The 15,687-nt window shown below is 45.8% G+C and overlaps 1 protein-coding gene across 5 annotated transcripts in view; it reads right to left on the bottom strand.

Moving 5' to 3' along the window:
• The window catches only part of MAP3K3 (mitogen-activated protein kinase kinase kinase 3), a 65,783-nt gene that overhangs the window by 6,597 nt on the left and 43,499 nt on the right, over nucleotides 1–15,687 (bottom strand). For 3 of the 5 annotated variants that reach the window (XM_046677625.1, XM_046677623.1, XM_046677627.1), the window contains 6 exons: nucleotides 7,292–7,425; nucleotides 3,791–3,864; nucleotides 1,893–1,960; nucleotides 1,596–1,688; nucleotides 786–977; nucleotides 118–266 (listed from right to left, as the gene is read on the bottom strand). In XM_046677625.1, the coding sequence (XP_046533581.1) occupies nucleotides 118–266; nucleotides 786–977; nucleotides 1,596–1,688; nucleotides 1,893–1,960; nucleotides 3,791–3,864; nucleotides 7,292–7,425 (710 nt within the window). The remainder of the gene's footprint in view (nucleotides 1–117; nucleotides 267–785; nucleotides 978–1,595; nucleotides 1,689–1,892; nucleotides 1,961–3,790; nucleotides 3,865–7,291; nucleotides 7,426–15,687) is intronic. The other 2 variants (XM_046677624.1, XM_046677626.1) reach the window with 1 other exon arrangement.

Below are 15,687 nucleotides of genomic sequence, written 5' to 3'. Positions count from 1 at the left end.
GAGGAAGAATAATGGGGGAGACAACCTATAGCATCTCAAGCAATTAGTCTGTGCAACGAGACAGGCATTTTTGTTGAGAGGGAGGAACTGGAAGTCAGACCATGGGGAAGGTAGTACCTTGCTTGTCTCAGGACTGTCTGGGTCAAACTGGACCTGCTTGGAAGCAAGTTCGCGTCCTGTGTCCACATCATAGCATAAATAGACCCTGCCGAAGGCACCCTGGCCCAGGAGCTTCCCCCGGCGCCAATTGATGGGGGCACTAGGAGCTATAGGAGAACAGAAGGAAAGAGCATTAGTTCGTGCACATTATTTATTGGTATCTGCTCATTCTCCAGAGGCTCTATGATGGGATCTCTATAATGGGAGTTCCCCCCTCGTCTGGCACCATCACATCTCTCAGCACAGTATCTCCACTCCCCTCTGGAGCAGGCCTAGTGCTGAGTCTCAGGCTTAAGGCCTGAGTCCCAGGAAGCAGAGGATTGGCTGTAGTCATGGTTTAATGCACTTCTGCACAGAACAAATATCTATACTTCCAAAGCCCCTAAATATCTTAATATGTCAGGGATTAAGGAGACTGCTCTTCATTTTAAACAGGGAAAAACTAAAGACCAGAGAGGCGAAGTGGCTTGTTACACAATAGTGGAGCGAGGACTAAGGTCAGAGGGTCTGCTGCCCACCCACAAGCTCTTCCAGTGTGGTGAGGATGGGCCGGGGCAGCCTACTGCTGAGCTAAATAGCCCCAGTGGACCCACTGGCCTCCCTCCTAGCCAGGGCCCACTCCTCACACTTAGTTGGCACACTCCTCTCCTGCACAGAGAGGGCATTCTCGCTGTCCGCACTCCGCAGGCGCCCACGGGGGTCCAGGTATTGCACTGCTAGACCCATGTTCTCGCCATTTGTACTCAGGGAGCGGCTGGAGGGCACCAGGGTGAACAGGTTACCTTGATGACGTCGTATTCGAGGAAACGTTCTTCTGCCTGAAGGGGTACAGGAGCCAGAGTAGAGCAAGTCAGACTCCTGGCCACAAGGCTGAATGTGCAAACCAGGGCACAACACCAGCTCCAATCCATCAGCTATCTGCCCTCCCACCTGACTCATGCCAGAATGGTTAATGCCCCAAGCACCCTGAGAATCAGGACAAAAGCAGGAATTAGGAAGCAGGCACAGATGGTTCAGAAGCCCTGGCCAAAGGGAAGGCACAGGGCTGGCCCTCAGGCCCCACATCACTCGCAAAGCCAATCCATGGCTGAAGTCTCTGTTTTCCTTGGCATTCTAATCCTAAACGGCTGTGGAAGCTCCATTCTGTTCGCTGCCATGGGGCTTTAGAGTGTGCTGGAGAGTAGCACCCCGGGGCATGCTGTACATTCAAAGGACAGAGTTCCTAATGGCAGCATTTTGGTCTATAAATACCATTCCCCCCCTTTTATTTCCCCCCGTCTCTAGTGCTTCATGTCTGGGCATAGTTACCCAGGAATAAAGGAAAACCAAGATCTGGAGGGCCCGGCCCCCAGCACTGCAGTGGCTTTTCCATGGTGGAGCTCTAACCACATCCTCTCTGAGGCAGCCAGCAGGGGGCAGGATGGAGGTGCACTCACCATCGTTGTAGTCCTTGTGGTGCACAGACACGTGGTAGCGCCGGGGGTAGGTTCCACCTTTGACCCCTTTGTCATAGAGTTGAGTTTCCCGATCTGAGTAAGAGAGATAAATTAGTAGCTTCTGGGTAGGTCAACGTAAGTGATCCATTTAAAGCCCTGGGTCACCTGAGACCTCAGAGGAGCAGGCCCAAGGAGAATTAAAATAGTCCTGGCTTCCCAACTTGGTTATCTAAAGAAGAAAGCCTGCAGCCTGACCCAGACACCCTGCAGCGCTCACCTAGGCTCTGGGGAACTCACCCGAGAACTCCTGTCTGTTGTCTGGGAAGCTCTGGGCTCGGGACATTCGAGATTTCCGGAAGGACGGACTGGAAAAAACAAAACAAAATCACAAAGTAGACTTCGGCATACTTCCAAAGCAGCTCACCAGGGCAGAAGGCAGGATATCCAGATGGACTCCCTCTTCTAACACCCTCTCACGTTATTACACTGTGGGAAACAGAATTCAAGAGAAACAGCCTTTTTCTGAGCTCAGCCTCCTACTTTCTCTTTACTAGTCTGAGGTGCAAATCTGACAGGACCCTCCATAATGAACCCCTCCAGTTGTACCAAACTCCACCCTGGCTGCACTTCCCCTTCTTGCTCTTTCCTCCCACCTTGGTAACAAGGGAAGAGCTACAGAAAATCCCTTGCCCAGGGAGTAATAAAAATAGCAACACCACCAAGCATCTTCCTTTCAGACTAATCACTACCACCCCACTTTGGAAATGGGGAAACTGAGGAACAGAGAGGTTAACAGGCTTGTCCAAAACTACTCGACTAATATTTGGTGGAGCTGGGGTCTATCAGGCTCCAGATCCATGAAGGGAAAATGGAAGCCTTGAGCTCAAGTTAGGCTAGGCTCAAGGAAGTAAGTCCAGGTCACTGGGTTTCACGCCCAAGGAGAAGAAAACAAAGCATTAGAGCCACGGAGGAAAAACCCAAGAATCAAGTGCGTAAATTTAGCTATCTTTCCCAGGATTCACCTAAATTGGTCCTTTCTCTGACATGCAAGTGCCTTTTGAGGGGCCACAGGTCAGAAATTCTCAAGGCAGTGACACAGGGCCGTCCCCTACTTCCCAACTACTAGACCTTCTGTAGTCCTGTCCTACCTTACCCCCTACTTGGCCGGAAAACTTATCAGATGGTCCAAAGCCACAGTCAGTCCCTGTCCTGGCAGAGTCCAATTTGTGGTAGCAACTTCTGGCACTTTTACCTGTGCCCTCTTGCTCTCCTGGTTGGACAGGAAGCCCAAAACAACGCTACAAATTGGGTACCAACAAGTGACTACAACTGTATTCTATGGGAACACAGCCCTCATCAGTGCTCAGGTCTGTTAGGAAAGACAGTCCGGATTTGGTCCTGGTCACAAGGTCAGTACCCACGTGAATCAGTAACACAAAGGAAAAATAATCCCCAAACCTGCTCCATAGCCTCTGACCATAGCCCTAAGCCTAGGGGAGACATGATCAAACGTGATCAAATGAGCCCTGGGGCAGAATGAGGTCAAAGTGAGAGACAGGCTGGATCAGTGCCAAAGCCAACTCCAAAGATACCCCCGCTGACTTGCAAACCAGCTCTGCAGAATCACTTGGGACATAAAGGACAGCACTTGTTCCCTCCCAAAGCGTAAGGACAAGATTACACACCAAGCAGGCAGTGTGGTAAGCCAGGAAGTCTGGATACTTTGTTTTCTGGTTTTTATATCCCAGTTTCTTATTCTACCAGAAACACTTAGAGAAAAATAATGAAAGTAAACCCACAGGTGACAATTCAATTTTGTCCCCAAAACACTGAAGGTCTACTGCTTCTCAGTTCAGATCACAGCAATGAGACCAAGAGTCCAAGAGCAGCATGTACCATGTGCAAAGTCAAAACATGTAGAGCACACGGAACGAGAGAGAAGCATTTAATACAGTGAGCTACTGTTATGAGCTGCTATTACATTCATCTAACTATACAAATGTAACATTCTCATGGTGTTGGGAAAATTAACGAGAGAGCTAGGAATCCCAGCGAGAGGCTTCTTTCCCAGAAGCCTGACGTTTTAACCAGTGTCTAGGTCAGAGACACACACACTAGCTAACTCTTATTTCCTTAGCCCATCAGTTCCAAAAACATCTACACACTAATCCCCCAAACCAGCCACAGTCCCATACCTGTCTGCTGACCTGTCCAAAGACTGGCAGCTTCCCGACAAGGAATTTTCAGCACTGCTCAGGGGATCCAGCATCTGCAAGGCAAGTCATACAATAAAACCCCAGCCCTAGCCCAAATCCCAGCCACATGACTCAGGGCTTTATGGCCCAACCAGGGCCAGCAAATGGTCCTTTTGGTCAAAATACGAAAGTGCCCTTTCTCTGCAATGGGAAGAAGGGTTAGGAAGGTACCATTCTCCCCTGTAGTTTGAAAGGCAAATTTCCAGGAGGTAGAAAAATGCCTGGCTGGCATCCCAAGGTCTGCCAGGAGCACGAAGCAGAGATGCTGCTTCTCTCATTGGCATTTTCTTGCCTCATGAATGTTGGAGCCTGGTGCTGGAGATGGTAATACCCTGCAGAGGTTTCCAGTGTGTTTGGGTGGGACCATAATGCTTCTGTTTACACTCCATAATTTATAATTGACAAAGACAAGTATTGCCCTCATTCCACAGATGAGCCACTGCAGGTCTAGAAAGGTTAGGAGAACTGCCTAAAGTCATGAAACAACAAGTGTGCAGCTGATACAGTACAAAAATTTCCTAGGTCCTGGTTCTCATGCAGAGGCAATAGGTATCTATATAATTTTAAATGTTTCTCTGGCCCTTGGTCAAATGCAGTTACAAAAAGCCTTCAGATTAGCTTTTCTCCAACTAATCGCCCCTTCATTTTGCCTATAAAAGGTATTCACTACCCGAGTACTCATTATCTAAGATCCAAAGTTCAACATTACATAGGGAAGCAGAGTATCAGAATTATGAAAATTCACTAACAACCTTCATAAAATTAGTTTCCAATTCAAATGATCTCTTCCCATTTAATACTAGGGTTCATCTCATCCATAATTTCAAATGCTTTCAGTCATACTGTCATATAGGATTAAAAACAACCCACTGCAAATCAAGGCAAATTAACTGCAAAGTAAAACTGCAAATCTTGCTAAAGATATAGGATTTCCCAAAGTGGATAAAACCAATATGGGAAAGATTTGCTCCCAATCCAGCAAGCGCATATTTGGCAAAGTTAGGCCAGTTAACAGACGAAGAGTGAAGAGGCAAGTATAACAACATGACAGGGGTGATGAAGCAGGAAGAATACCAAAGGTTCAAGAAAGGCCTTTGGAAAACCCACAGAATGCCGCAAAGGCTTCTGTAAAAAAGGACCTCTTTATGACAGTGTTGTAGAAGTCAAAGCAGAAGTGAAGAAAGTTATGTTGTGCTAGCAAAATATTTGTTAGAAAAATTAAGCCAAAAAAATTAACATGAATCATGCTTTTGTTCATTCTAGAAATTAGCAAATAGATGCAACTATTACCCAAATCTGATTAAAGAAAAAACAGAACTTATCTTAGTTTCACGTTTCAAGAAAGTCCAAATTAAATATTCTTTCACTATATACTACCCTGTTTTGGTCTCTGTTAAGTGGATTTATCTTGAATGGCCATTACCAGGAGCAATTCTCTCTAGCTAAAGGGGCAAGCACTGGGGAAGCACTCAGGCATTCCCTAGCTGCCACCTTCCTTGGCCTTTCTGTTTTGTTTTATTTTTTTCGTTTTTTTGGTGAAGAAGATTGGCACTGAGCTAACATCCATGCCAATCTTCCTCTATTTTGTATGTGGGATGCCCCCACAGCATGGTTTGATGAGCAGTGTGTAGGTCTGCACCCAGGACCCAAGCCTGCAAACCTCAAGCCGCTGAAGCGGAGCACACAGACTTAACCACTATGCCACCAGGCTGCCTTGGCCTCTTTCTAAAAGACTGTCTTCACTAGGAGTCTAATATCCCATGCCTTCCAGGGCCAGGCAGGTAAATTAAAGAAGTAAAAGGATCAGGATAGAGGATCACGGGGAGGGATAGAAACCAAAGGCAATCAAACTCATTTGCAATCTCTGAGATTTTACACCCATGTCACCCCAGTACAGCTGATGTCCAGAAGTGCTCTGGTTAGAGAAAACAGAAAGGATGGTCAGTAAAATAGCCAAGAAGGGAATCTTCAGCTAAAAGCACTCCAGGTCACTGTTCTAAACATAAACTTATCTGGAAGGCAAGAGTATAGAAGAGAGAAGCAGCAATGTAAAGGGCTTCTTATAGTCTATAAAGTTTGAATAACACTGTACAGAGATTAGCTATTGAGGGGAAAGAAAAGTTATAAGAATCAGTTTTAGGTGGAAAAAAAAGTTACAAGAATCAGTTCTTTGTAAAATCCCCCATGTACCCTTCTATTGGATGCTTTACCCTTAAGAAATTTCCCCTTCCCAGACCAAATCTCAAAAATTTATAAGAGCAGAGCTTTCTCCATGCATCCAAAGCCAGCTCACTGAAAAGACTTCAGAATGAAGCTAGAGATCTCACTCCTGGTGAGTCCACTAAGCCAAAACACCATTTTCATCAAATGAGCCACTAGTTAAAAAGCTATCCAATAAAATGGGTGAGCCACTGTGGTGGACACACTTTAAGGGGACCCCCCCACCTCCCAGTGAGTCACAGCCTTGTATAATCCCCTCTCCGTGAGTACAGGTAGAACTCATAACTGGCTTCTATAGTCAATAGACCATGGCAAAGAGCATGGGACATCCATTCCCATGACTATGTTAGTTTACATAAGACTCCATCTTTGCAGATTGGAGCAAGAGATTTTCCTGCTGGCCTCAAGAAGCTGCCAAATTGTGAGAAGACCATGTGGCAAGGAACTGCAGGTGGCTCCTAGGAGTTCAGAGTGGCCCCCTGGCTGAAAGCCAGGGAGAAAAGAGGGACCACAAGGAAATGAATTCTGCCAACAACTATGTGAGTTTGGAAGGGAATCCCAAGCTCCAGAAAGGAATGCAGCCGGGCCAACAGTTGACTGCAGCCTTGTGTGACTCTGAGCAGAGGACCCAGCTAAGTCATACCTGGATTCCTGGCCCAAGGAAACTGTAAAATAATAAATGTATGCTGTTTTAAGCTGCTAAATTTGTGGTAATTTGTTACACAGCAATAGATAACTAACATAGCTGTCTAGCACCATAAAAGTTCACCCAAAGCAACCAATCCTACAGTGTAATTTGGATATGGTATACTCCCCACCTTCCATCAGGAAATAGCAAAACTAAAATATGGCCAATGAAAACCAAAATCTGTCAGTTTAAGATGGTCATATATTAAAACTGCTGAAATGACAGGTGGTTGTAAGGAAGAATACAAATAACATAGTGGTACTCTGCAGGGAGACCAGTGAGAGGACCACAGAAGAGAAAAAAATGTGTCAAATTTCCATCCAACACAGGGAAGGCTACATAATTTAAATACTGTCTTTTGTTAGAAATTGATATTTGGCCCCTAGAAAGGAATAATCCATATTTGGGCAGGCCTAGTTTACAAAAGAGCTATTAGATGGGGTTCAAGTCCTTCAGCACCAAGCCCACTGAGACCCCCCATTATAACCTTGGTCTGACACACCCCAAAGCACACCCCGGCCCCCCATACTCACACACTGCTCGCTGGTCTCCGGGATGAACTCTCCCTCACTGTTGATGCTGGTATAGGACCCCTGTCGGGCAATGCGCTGCTGCCGCTCAGGCACATAGCCAGGGGGAGGTGAGCTTCGGCCAGGGTTCTGGGAGCCTAGAGCACAGAAACAAGACTTTTGACCACAGAGCCCAGGATGTGCAGCCTGAGAGAAGCAGACAAGGGGCTAGCTCAGACCAAGCATCTGTTGCAGAGGCTGATGGAGGGCCAGGTTGTGGCTCTTTGAACATCCTGGAAGACAGGGCAGTCTTCCGAACAAAGTGCTGAGACTCAGTGAAACTTCCTGAACCAGGTGCCTTCTCCCCCTAATCCAAGGACACCCAAGAAGAAAGAAAAATACTTATTAGAAAATTCAAAGAATAGTGGGGAGTTTTGCTCTTTGAAAGATAGTCTCTAAGGAGTTTAAACTATTATTTTTAATGTCCTTCAAGAAACTGACTCCTTCATTCTTCCACTGAAGTTATAATTCAGAATATATGGCTCATTCAGTTGTACAGAAGACGTTTTAATGAATTCACCACCAAGAACACTTCCAATCTCTTGTTGGAGGCATCAACTCAGCCTCTCTCTAAGGACCACTGACAATTAGGTGTCCCGGACAAGAAGGCTAACCGTGGGCTCTCAGTAACCCGGCTTCCCCACCTGACTCCAGAGCAGAGGCTAGACACACAATTGCTCTGAAAACAGGCACAGAATTTTGCAAGATTTCCAGTCTCAACACCTCATTCACAGGGTAGAGGCTACCACTTCCGAGGTAAAGAGGTAGCTGAGCCATGCCTTTCAAATGATCTCAAACAGCACATGGAGGAAAGAGTATGTCTGTGGAAGTTTTCTAAGCCCTGACACTGCTCTGAGTGTATAAGGGATATTGTGCCTGAACTATAGCAATGAAATCGCCCAAGGCAATTTGTCTTTTCTTTTTTACACTCTGCTACCTCTCATTTATTCTTCACAACGCCCCTGCAGTGGAGTGCATTATTATCCACACTGAGCCGAAGGGGAAGCCGAGCCCCAAAGCTGCAGAGCGACTTAATGGTGAGGCTGTAGCTAGGAAATAGGGTTTGTAACTCCCAGTGCAGTTCAGCCAAGGCAATTTTGAGACCATAATTTATTTCCAAAAAGGGCAGGCATGCTGCTCAACACAGTGGCAGGAGTCAACACATCTCTGAACTGGCTGCATCACATGTTCCTCAGGAGCAATCCAAACAGAAGATGGGGATCCCCACGCATGGGAAATGTGACAGCCTTTCTGCCAGGAGCAGAAAGAAGGCTAATGTGGGGATTTCTTGACAGCACAAGGGAAACATAGTGCCATGTTTCATGCACCTCAAATTCAGAGTTGTTCTGTCCGTGGTCACTTGTGAGTTGGAGGCTACGGATGCAAGATGGCATCTGGCCAACAGAGGGCTCAGAGACAATGACAAGATAGAGGTAAGGGGGAATCTGAACCAAGAAGAAGAAGGCTACTCCACTTTTCAGAGGCCCAGATGGCAAAGACCCATGTAGCTGGCCATTTCCCTTGCCACTGTGCATAAAATTCGAGTACAATTGTGAAAAAAGGATTTCTTTAGCCCTACCATGCTCAAAACATGAAGTGTTACTTAACACTTGGCTCATAAACATTAGCCTAGTGCCCGCTTCCCACTTCTAGCTTTGGACAACATTTTAGTAGCCCACAAGTTCTATGGAAATTCAATCCATATGTTGGCAACATTTGTCATCAGCAGAAGTAACCTAAAGAGGCCAGCAAGCTGTAGTGAGAAAAGCTTAAGCATGGGAATCAGATGAACAGGGGTTCAAATCAGGCTGTGCCTTTCATTAGCTGAATGATTTAAACTCTTGTCTAAATTCCCTCACTGGCAAAAATGGGAAGGACATCTAACTCGTAACCCTTTTTGGAAGTTATAAATGTGCACAGGTACACATCTACATGGTAGGAACTCAGGAGAATTCCATTCATTTCCTTCACTCTATGTGGCAGATATATTGTGGGTTAGATCCATTCCACCCTTCTAGTATGCCTTCTTGCATTTCACAAGTTAATCAGCTAAAAGTTATTATTTCTAAGACCCTCTTTAGGTTCAGCCACTCAGATGCGCTTGTGTGAGGTACAGATGGCTTCCTGCTGTTCCTGGGCAGTCACGGAAGCCTTGGTTTTTCTGCCACAGCATTAGCAGAGGCCCCACGTCTGGTCTCCAGTTTTCCCGATGTCAAACACAGGTGCAGGTACCCTGTGTAAGTGGTGTGGACCAGAGCAGAGGGGCCCCAGCTTCTGAATCTGGTGGCTTCATGATTATAGAAGAGGGAGGAACTCTGTGGTCTGTCTTAACCTAGAATCTATTTCTCACTTTCCCAATGATTCTATAAGCCAGAACATGCACTAAATCTCTTCTTCCTGAAACTAGGTAAAGTAGATTCTGTTATGTGCAACTAGACCTTGACCAATACAGTCTGGAGTGAAAAGGTATCACATATTTGACCTAGAACAAACAAAAAATGTCTCTTGTAAGGGACTGGTTAGAGAGTAAGAAAAACTCTTACTTACTGATGAAATCCCAGACATTGGTCCAAACTATCCCTAGACAGGATGAACTTCCCTCAATCTGTTGCATGAGTGTCTAGAGTGAGACCTCCCTGGGATAAAATATCCATGGCCCCTTGCCACCCATTCTCTCTTTTACCAGCTGCCACTGAACTCTCCCCTGGTTCTACAGGTTGGATGGGACTAGCTCACATGAGGCCAATACTACCAGGAGGGGCTGGGGGAAAATAGCAAAGGTTTTCTGAGCTTTTATTTCCAGCCAGAGACTTTCACTTTTTCCAATACACATTGCTGCCTGCAGAGAGCCAGCCTTGTTATCTGATGGGCAATGGGCCAGGGGCTATTGTGCACAGGCCCACAGCTTGGGGCAGGAAAGGGAAGTCTCCCCAAACCAATGGCTATCAGAGGAAGCGAATGGAAAAACCAGGAGTTGGCAGAACTGCTCCAGAGCATTTTCAGTTTTGTTTTTATCTTTATTTCAGAAACTGGGGGCCAATGAGATGCACAACAGCAGTTCAGAACAAGTGAGACAGGGAGCTGAAGAGGACAGGACACTGAACTGTAAGACTCACTGATGCTCACATATTTACCAGCAGGGACAGCAGTGAGCCAGACGGCAAAATGCACAGTGCTATCCAAGACACAGCTCATTCTAGGTCTCAGAAGGCAGGCACAGCAAAGGTGGCAAGTTCTCTGGGACATCCGTCCCCGGCATTCTACCCTGATCTTGCTCTAGTCTCATCCAGCCATTTGCGCCAATGGGCCCCATCTCAGTACCACCTGAAGCCAAAGAGCAGAGTAGTAGTCTCGTGTTCAGAGTGGCCCACAACTTCCCATGAAGGCATTCTATACATAAGGAGAAAGCCAGGCGTTTAAGCTGCCAGCTGTCTACATTCCTCCTGGGGCATGTTAGCTCTCTACTAGCCTCCTTAACCCAGAATGGCAGAGTCAGAGCAAAATTCTTACCCTGGGATATAGTTGATTCTTTTGCTCTGTACTCCGACTCAAAGCTAAAAGACAGGCTCTCAGATTGTAGCCCTTCTCACAGGAGACCCCTGTCAGGAAGCTGATGCAGTCAGGAAGCTGCCTCCGCAGGGAGCTCTAGGGCTTTGGGTCACTGTTAATGTGCAGGTCATCGCAAGTACAAAGAGAGAGCTTTTTTTGGCCATCAACTATTTTCTCTAAACCTTGTTCTCTCTTAGGGGGCAGATGAGATGTGGAGAGGAATCAAATCTCTTTTTCTTCTTCAAAGGAAAATCTTAATCAATATTTCCCAATATGTTCACACTGGACTAGGCTGAGCAGAACAGACCTTCTCAACATTCTCATCCCATAAGACCCTGAAAACGTCCTGTGTGTTTCAACTTTCAAAATTCCCATTTCATTTTGAAGTTGCTACTCCCATTAAACAGTTTCTGGTCTCATCCAGTATCACAGAATTTACAGCAAGGAGGAGAAAAATCCTGTGGCAGTGAAGGGAGCTGAGCATTTTGTCTCTGTGTGTATGGTCACTACTGCTGCAGTCCCAGTTTCCAATCTTCCAAATCTGTATCAGGATTGGGAGTTTACACTGCACACAGCTCTCAAACTCACTATAAGTCATCTCATCTTTTCAACATTGCTTTTTTCCCTCTGCCTGAATTCTTCCTCCTCTCCTCTCAGAGGAAGAGGGCTCTCCTCCTCCTTGCCAAGGCATTATAAGCCCTCTATCTGGACTCTCCAGTTCATCCCCGGCAGGAGTCAGCTCTCCCATGGTCCCTTCTTCATCACCTTCAATCTCCTCTTCAGCTGTCTTTGAGCCTTCCTTCATAAACATGCTCAGATCTCAAGCCTAAAAATATCCTGACCTTATTTCTGCCACTCCCTTAAATCACTAGCCCACCTCGTTTTTTCTTTCACAATCAAACTCCTTGAAAGAACCGATTGCCTCCACTCATTGGCTACCCATTCCTTAGGGGTTGCAATCTGGCTTGCCTCACTGTGGGGTGTGGTGGCAAGACAAGGAACAAGATGCAGTAAGCACAGAGGCATAGGCATTTTTCAAGATGTACTAGACCAAACGGGAGTCCAAATGTGGCAGGGACAAGTCCTTTAGTTGAGGTTTGGCTACTTGGCTTAAGGGCACATGTTACGGAAGAAATGGTGTTTGAGCTCAGTTTCAAAGGTGGGTAGAATTTCTATACATAAAGATGCGAGGAAGGGCATCTTCACGTAGGGAAATTCCATCTGCCTTGTCTGGAGATCTCCCCACAAGGGTCTCTCCTTTGGGTTAACTCATTTCCTAGTAGTTTGTTGACTTGCTTGCTTGTTTTTGTTTTTTAGCATGAACTAGTTTAACATTAACTGGCTTGAAAAAACTTGGAATTCAAAGTATGTATATTATGATAGAAAAAGCTAAAGGTGAACATGACAGCTGGTTTCAAATATTTGAAAAACTGTCACAAGAAACATGTTATCTGTGTTATCTCTATTGCTCAAGAAGCAGTACTGGAGTCAATGGGTAAAGTGAGAGAAGGTAGATTTTCAATTCAAAATAAAGAAGAACTTCAAATAAACAGAGCTATCTAAAACTGGATTGGCCTATCTTGTACTTCTCCATCACTGAAAATGTTGCAGTGGGAGCTGAATGATCTGCATGCTCAGTCTTTCACTATACTCACAGGTACATTAATGTTGGTGGGGGAGGAAGGCAAAGAACTCTTCTTCCTGTTGGTGGGGGTTTGAATCTCTAAGCCTTCTCCTTTGACCCCATTTCTTTTTTTTTTTTTTTTTTTGCTGATGTGGATTTGTCCTGAGCTAACAACCGTTGCCAATCTTCCTCTATTTTGTATGTGGGTTGCTGCCACAGCACAGCCACCTACAAGTGGTGTTGGTCCATGCTTGGGAACTGAACCCAGGTGGCTGAAGTGGAGTGCACCAAACTTAACCACGAGGGCATGGGGCTGGCCCCCACCTTTGACCCCATTTCTACGGCTAGGACTTCTCTCAGTCCCTCATGTTTCAACCCTGATTCCTCTCTTCCCATTTTCTTCTACTTCCAGAAGGTCTTTCTGTGTACCAGCATATGCACAGCAAGCACTCAGACATTTGTGGATGAAAATCACAAGCATATGTCTCTTATCCTTGGTCTGTCCTTTCCCACCTGACTGGTACCAGGTAAGACCTCCTCCCCAGCTTCTCCTACTTTCCCTCCTACTTCCCTGGTCACTCCTTTCCTGTGTCCTTTGAAGGCGCATCCTCTTCTAATTGGCTATTAAGTGTCTAGGTTCCTAAGGCTCAGTCCTGGGCCCTCTCCTCTTCTCACTCTATAGTCTGCTTAGGCACTCTCAGCTGAGCCCATGGCTTCAACATGACAATTTACAATTTCTCTACCCCTGATTTTCTCCCTTCAGAGCTACAAACCTGTCTATCTAGCTGCCCATTTGATGTCTCCTCTTGGCTGTCGCAAAGGCATCTCCAATTCAACAACCTGTGTAAAACATGAGGCCTGCCCTTCTCAGCACGTGAAATCAGTCTTTCTTCTAGCGTTCCTGTCTTGGCGAAAGGCAGTGCCATTTATCTAGATCCATAAACCAGTAACTTATCTCCTGCTCTCTCAACACCTGCAAAGTCAATCCAATACCATAGTAGTTCCTAACCTTTGATCTTAGAACCCCTTTATACTTTACAAATTGAGGACACTAAAGAGCTTTTTTAAAAATTGAGGACACTAAAGAGCTTTTATTTGTGTGGGTTGTATCAATTGATGTTCACTGTATTAGAAATTAAAGATCAGAAAATTTTAAAACAATACACAGACATACATTCCATTAACCATCAGAGCAATGACATCACCTCAGGCACATAACTTCTGGAAAACTCACTGCATACTCGTGAAAGAATGAGTGAAAAGGCAAATCATGTCTTAGTATTATTATGAAAATATTATTTGACCTCACTAACTCCCTGAAAGGATCTCAGGGACCCTCTGCCCCAAGTCCCCAGACCACACTTTGAGAACCATCACAATGCCATGTTCTATTGGTTTTACCTTCTAAATGCCTCAGATCCACCAGCTCCTTCCTGTCTCCACTACTGTCATTAGCCTAATTGAAGCGTCTGTCTTCTTTCACCTGGATCTCTCCATTAGTCTAATATGGTTCCCTTGGATGCATTCTTGCCCCATTCCAATCTGTTCTCCACACTGTAGCTGGACCAATCTTTTCAAAATACAATTTGAATACATCATGCCACACATTCCTCTTTACTTAAAAATCCTAAAGTGGATTTTCACTGCTTTCAACATAAGGATCAAAATCTTCATCAAGGTCCACAAGGCTCTGTCTCCCTCCCCAGCCTCAGCCTAGCCTCCTTTGGCTTGTTCTCAGCTCTCCAGCCCTCAGGGCTTCTTTCTGTTTCTCAAACACACCATACTTCCTCTGCCATCAGGCCTCGGCACACGTAGCTCTCCCTACTTGGAACTCTCTTCCCTGTATCCCCTTTGCGTAACTCCCATTCATGCTCTGCCTAAGGCTTTCCTGGCCCCCAAATCAGGTCACATCCCTCTGTTATACATGCTCACAGCACCACACACCTTTTAGTCACAGCCTGTACTCATACATTAATCACCTCATGACAAGTAAAATGTCTATCTTCCTACAGGTGTATAAGGGCCATAGGGACAGGAAGCATGTCTTTTTGCTTCCCATGTTTCTGGCACACAGTAGACACTTTGGTAATTATTTCTTAACCGCTGCGCCACCGGGCTGGCCCCCGGTAATTATTTCTTGAATGAATAAAAATGCAGTTTGATAGGGAGAGAAATAACAAGATAATGTGATAAGGATTACAATAGAGATGGCCATAAGGAATTAACATTTTCAGTGGCTTCCCACTGCTTACCAAACAAGCTCAAGTACAGTCAAGGCTCCTCAGACAGTGGCCCAGGCATCCTTTCTGGGCCTTCCCTATTTCTCCTCCAAATACATTAGCCAATCAGAAGGATAAGTGAGATCTCAGGGGCAAATAGTTGAAAACCTCTCTCCCCTCACCCTGGCCTATGGAATGCCTGCATTATCTCTAAATATCAAGCTCAAACAGCCCCTCCCCAGAATGCATTTCCCGGGTCATTCCAGTTAGAAATAATCGCTGCCATTTCTGGGCTCTATAGAAAGGCAGGCATGCTCTGCCCATTTCTCTCATCACAGCCACCACTCCAAACCACCTAGGGTTCTCGGAACCCAGCACCTTCTTTTGTGATTGCACCTGGCAGGTACTCTTTCCTGTGCCTGGAATATCTGTCTCTACTTTAAGTTCAGTAAATCTTCCTTTATGTGTCAGCTCTGATGTTCCCTCTTCTGTGAAAGCCATTCTCCAAAGTCCTGGGCAGAGTTGGTTATTGCCTTCTCTATACTCCCACACCACCCTCAGCCTCCCACATGCCTCCACTGTTGCATTTATCCCAGCCCAATGGCTGGTAGATAATGTTTGCCGAATGAAGAAACCCAGGATTGGTGTGTACTGGGAGGCTGTGTTGCCCATTCTCTAGGTAAACAGGAACTACTTCATAGAAATTTTACTCCTCAACATTCTCAGACAAGGAAATTCCATATATGACTCTCTACAACAATGGCCCAGCATTCAGCCCCTGCATCCACATACAAATCACAGGGACTTGCTTAGAAGCAGGAGGCCCAATCGCTGCCCCACATCAATCTTCACTGCTTACTACACAAATGAACAATGTTGCCCTCCTCCAGGCCTTCAACCTCTACGGGGGCTCTGGAACAGAGTCCAAGCCGGCAGAATTTCCCAGGCTCCAGGGCATCTGGATTCTA

The sequence above is a fragment of the Equus quagga genome, chromosome 11 (genome assembly GCF_021613505.1).
Source record: "Equus quagga isolate Etosha38 chromosome 11, UCLA_HA_Equagga_1.0, whole genome shotgun sequence".
In the NCBI taxonomy this organism is placed as follows: Eukaryota; Metazoa; Chordata; class Mammalia; order Perissodactyla; family Equidae; genus Equus; species Equus quagga.
This window is presented reverse-complemented; position numbering and strand designations above follow the sequence as displayed.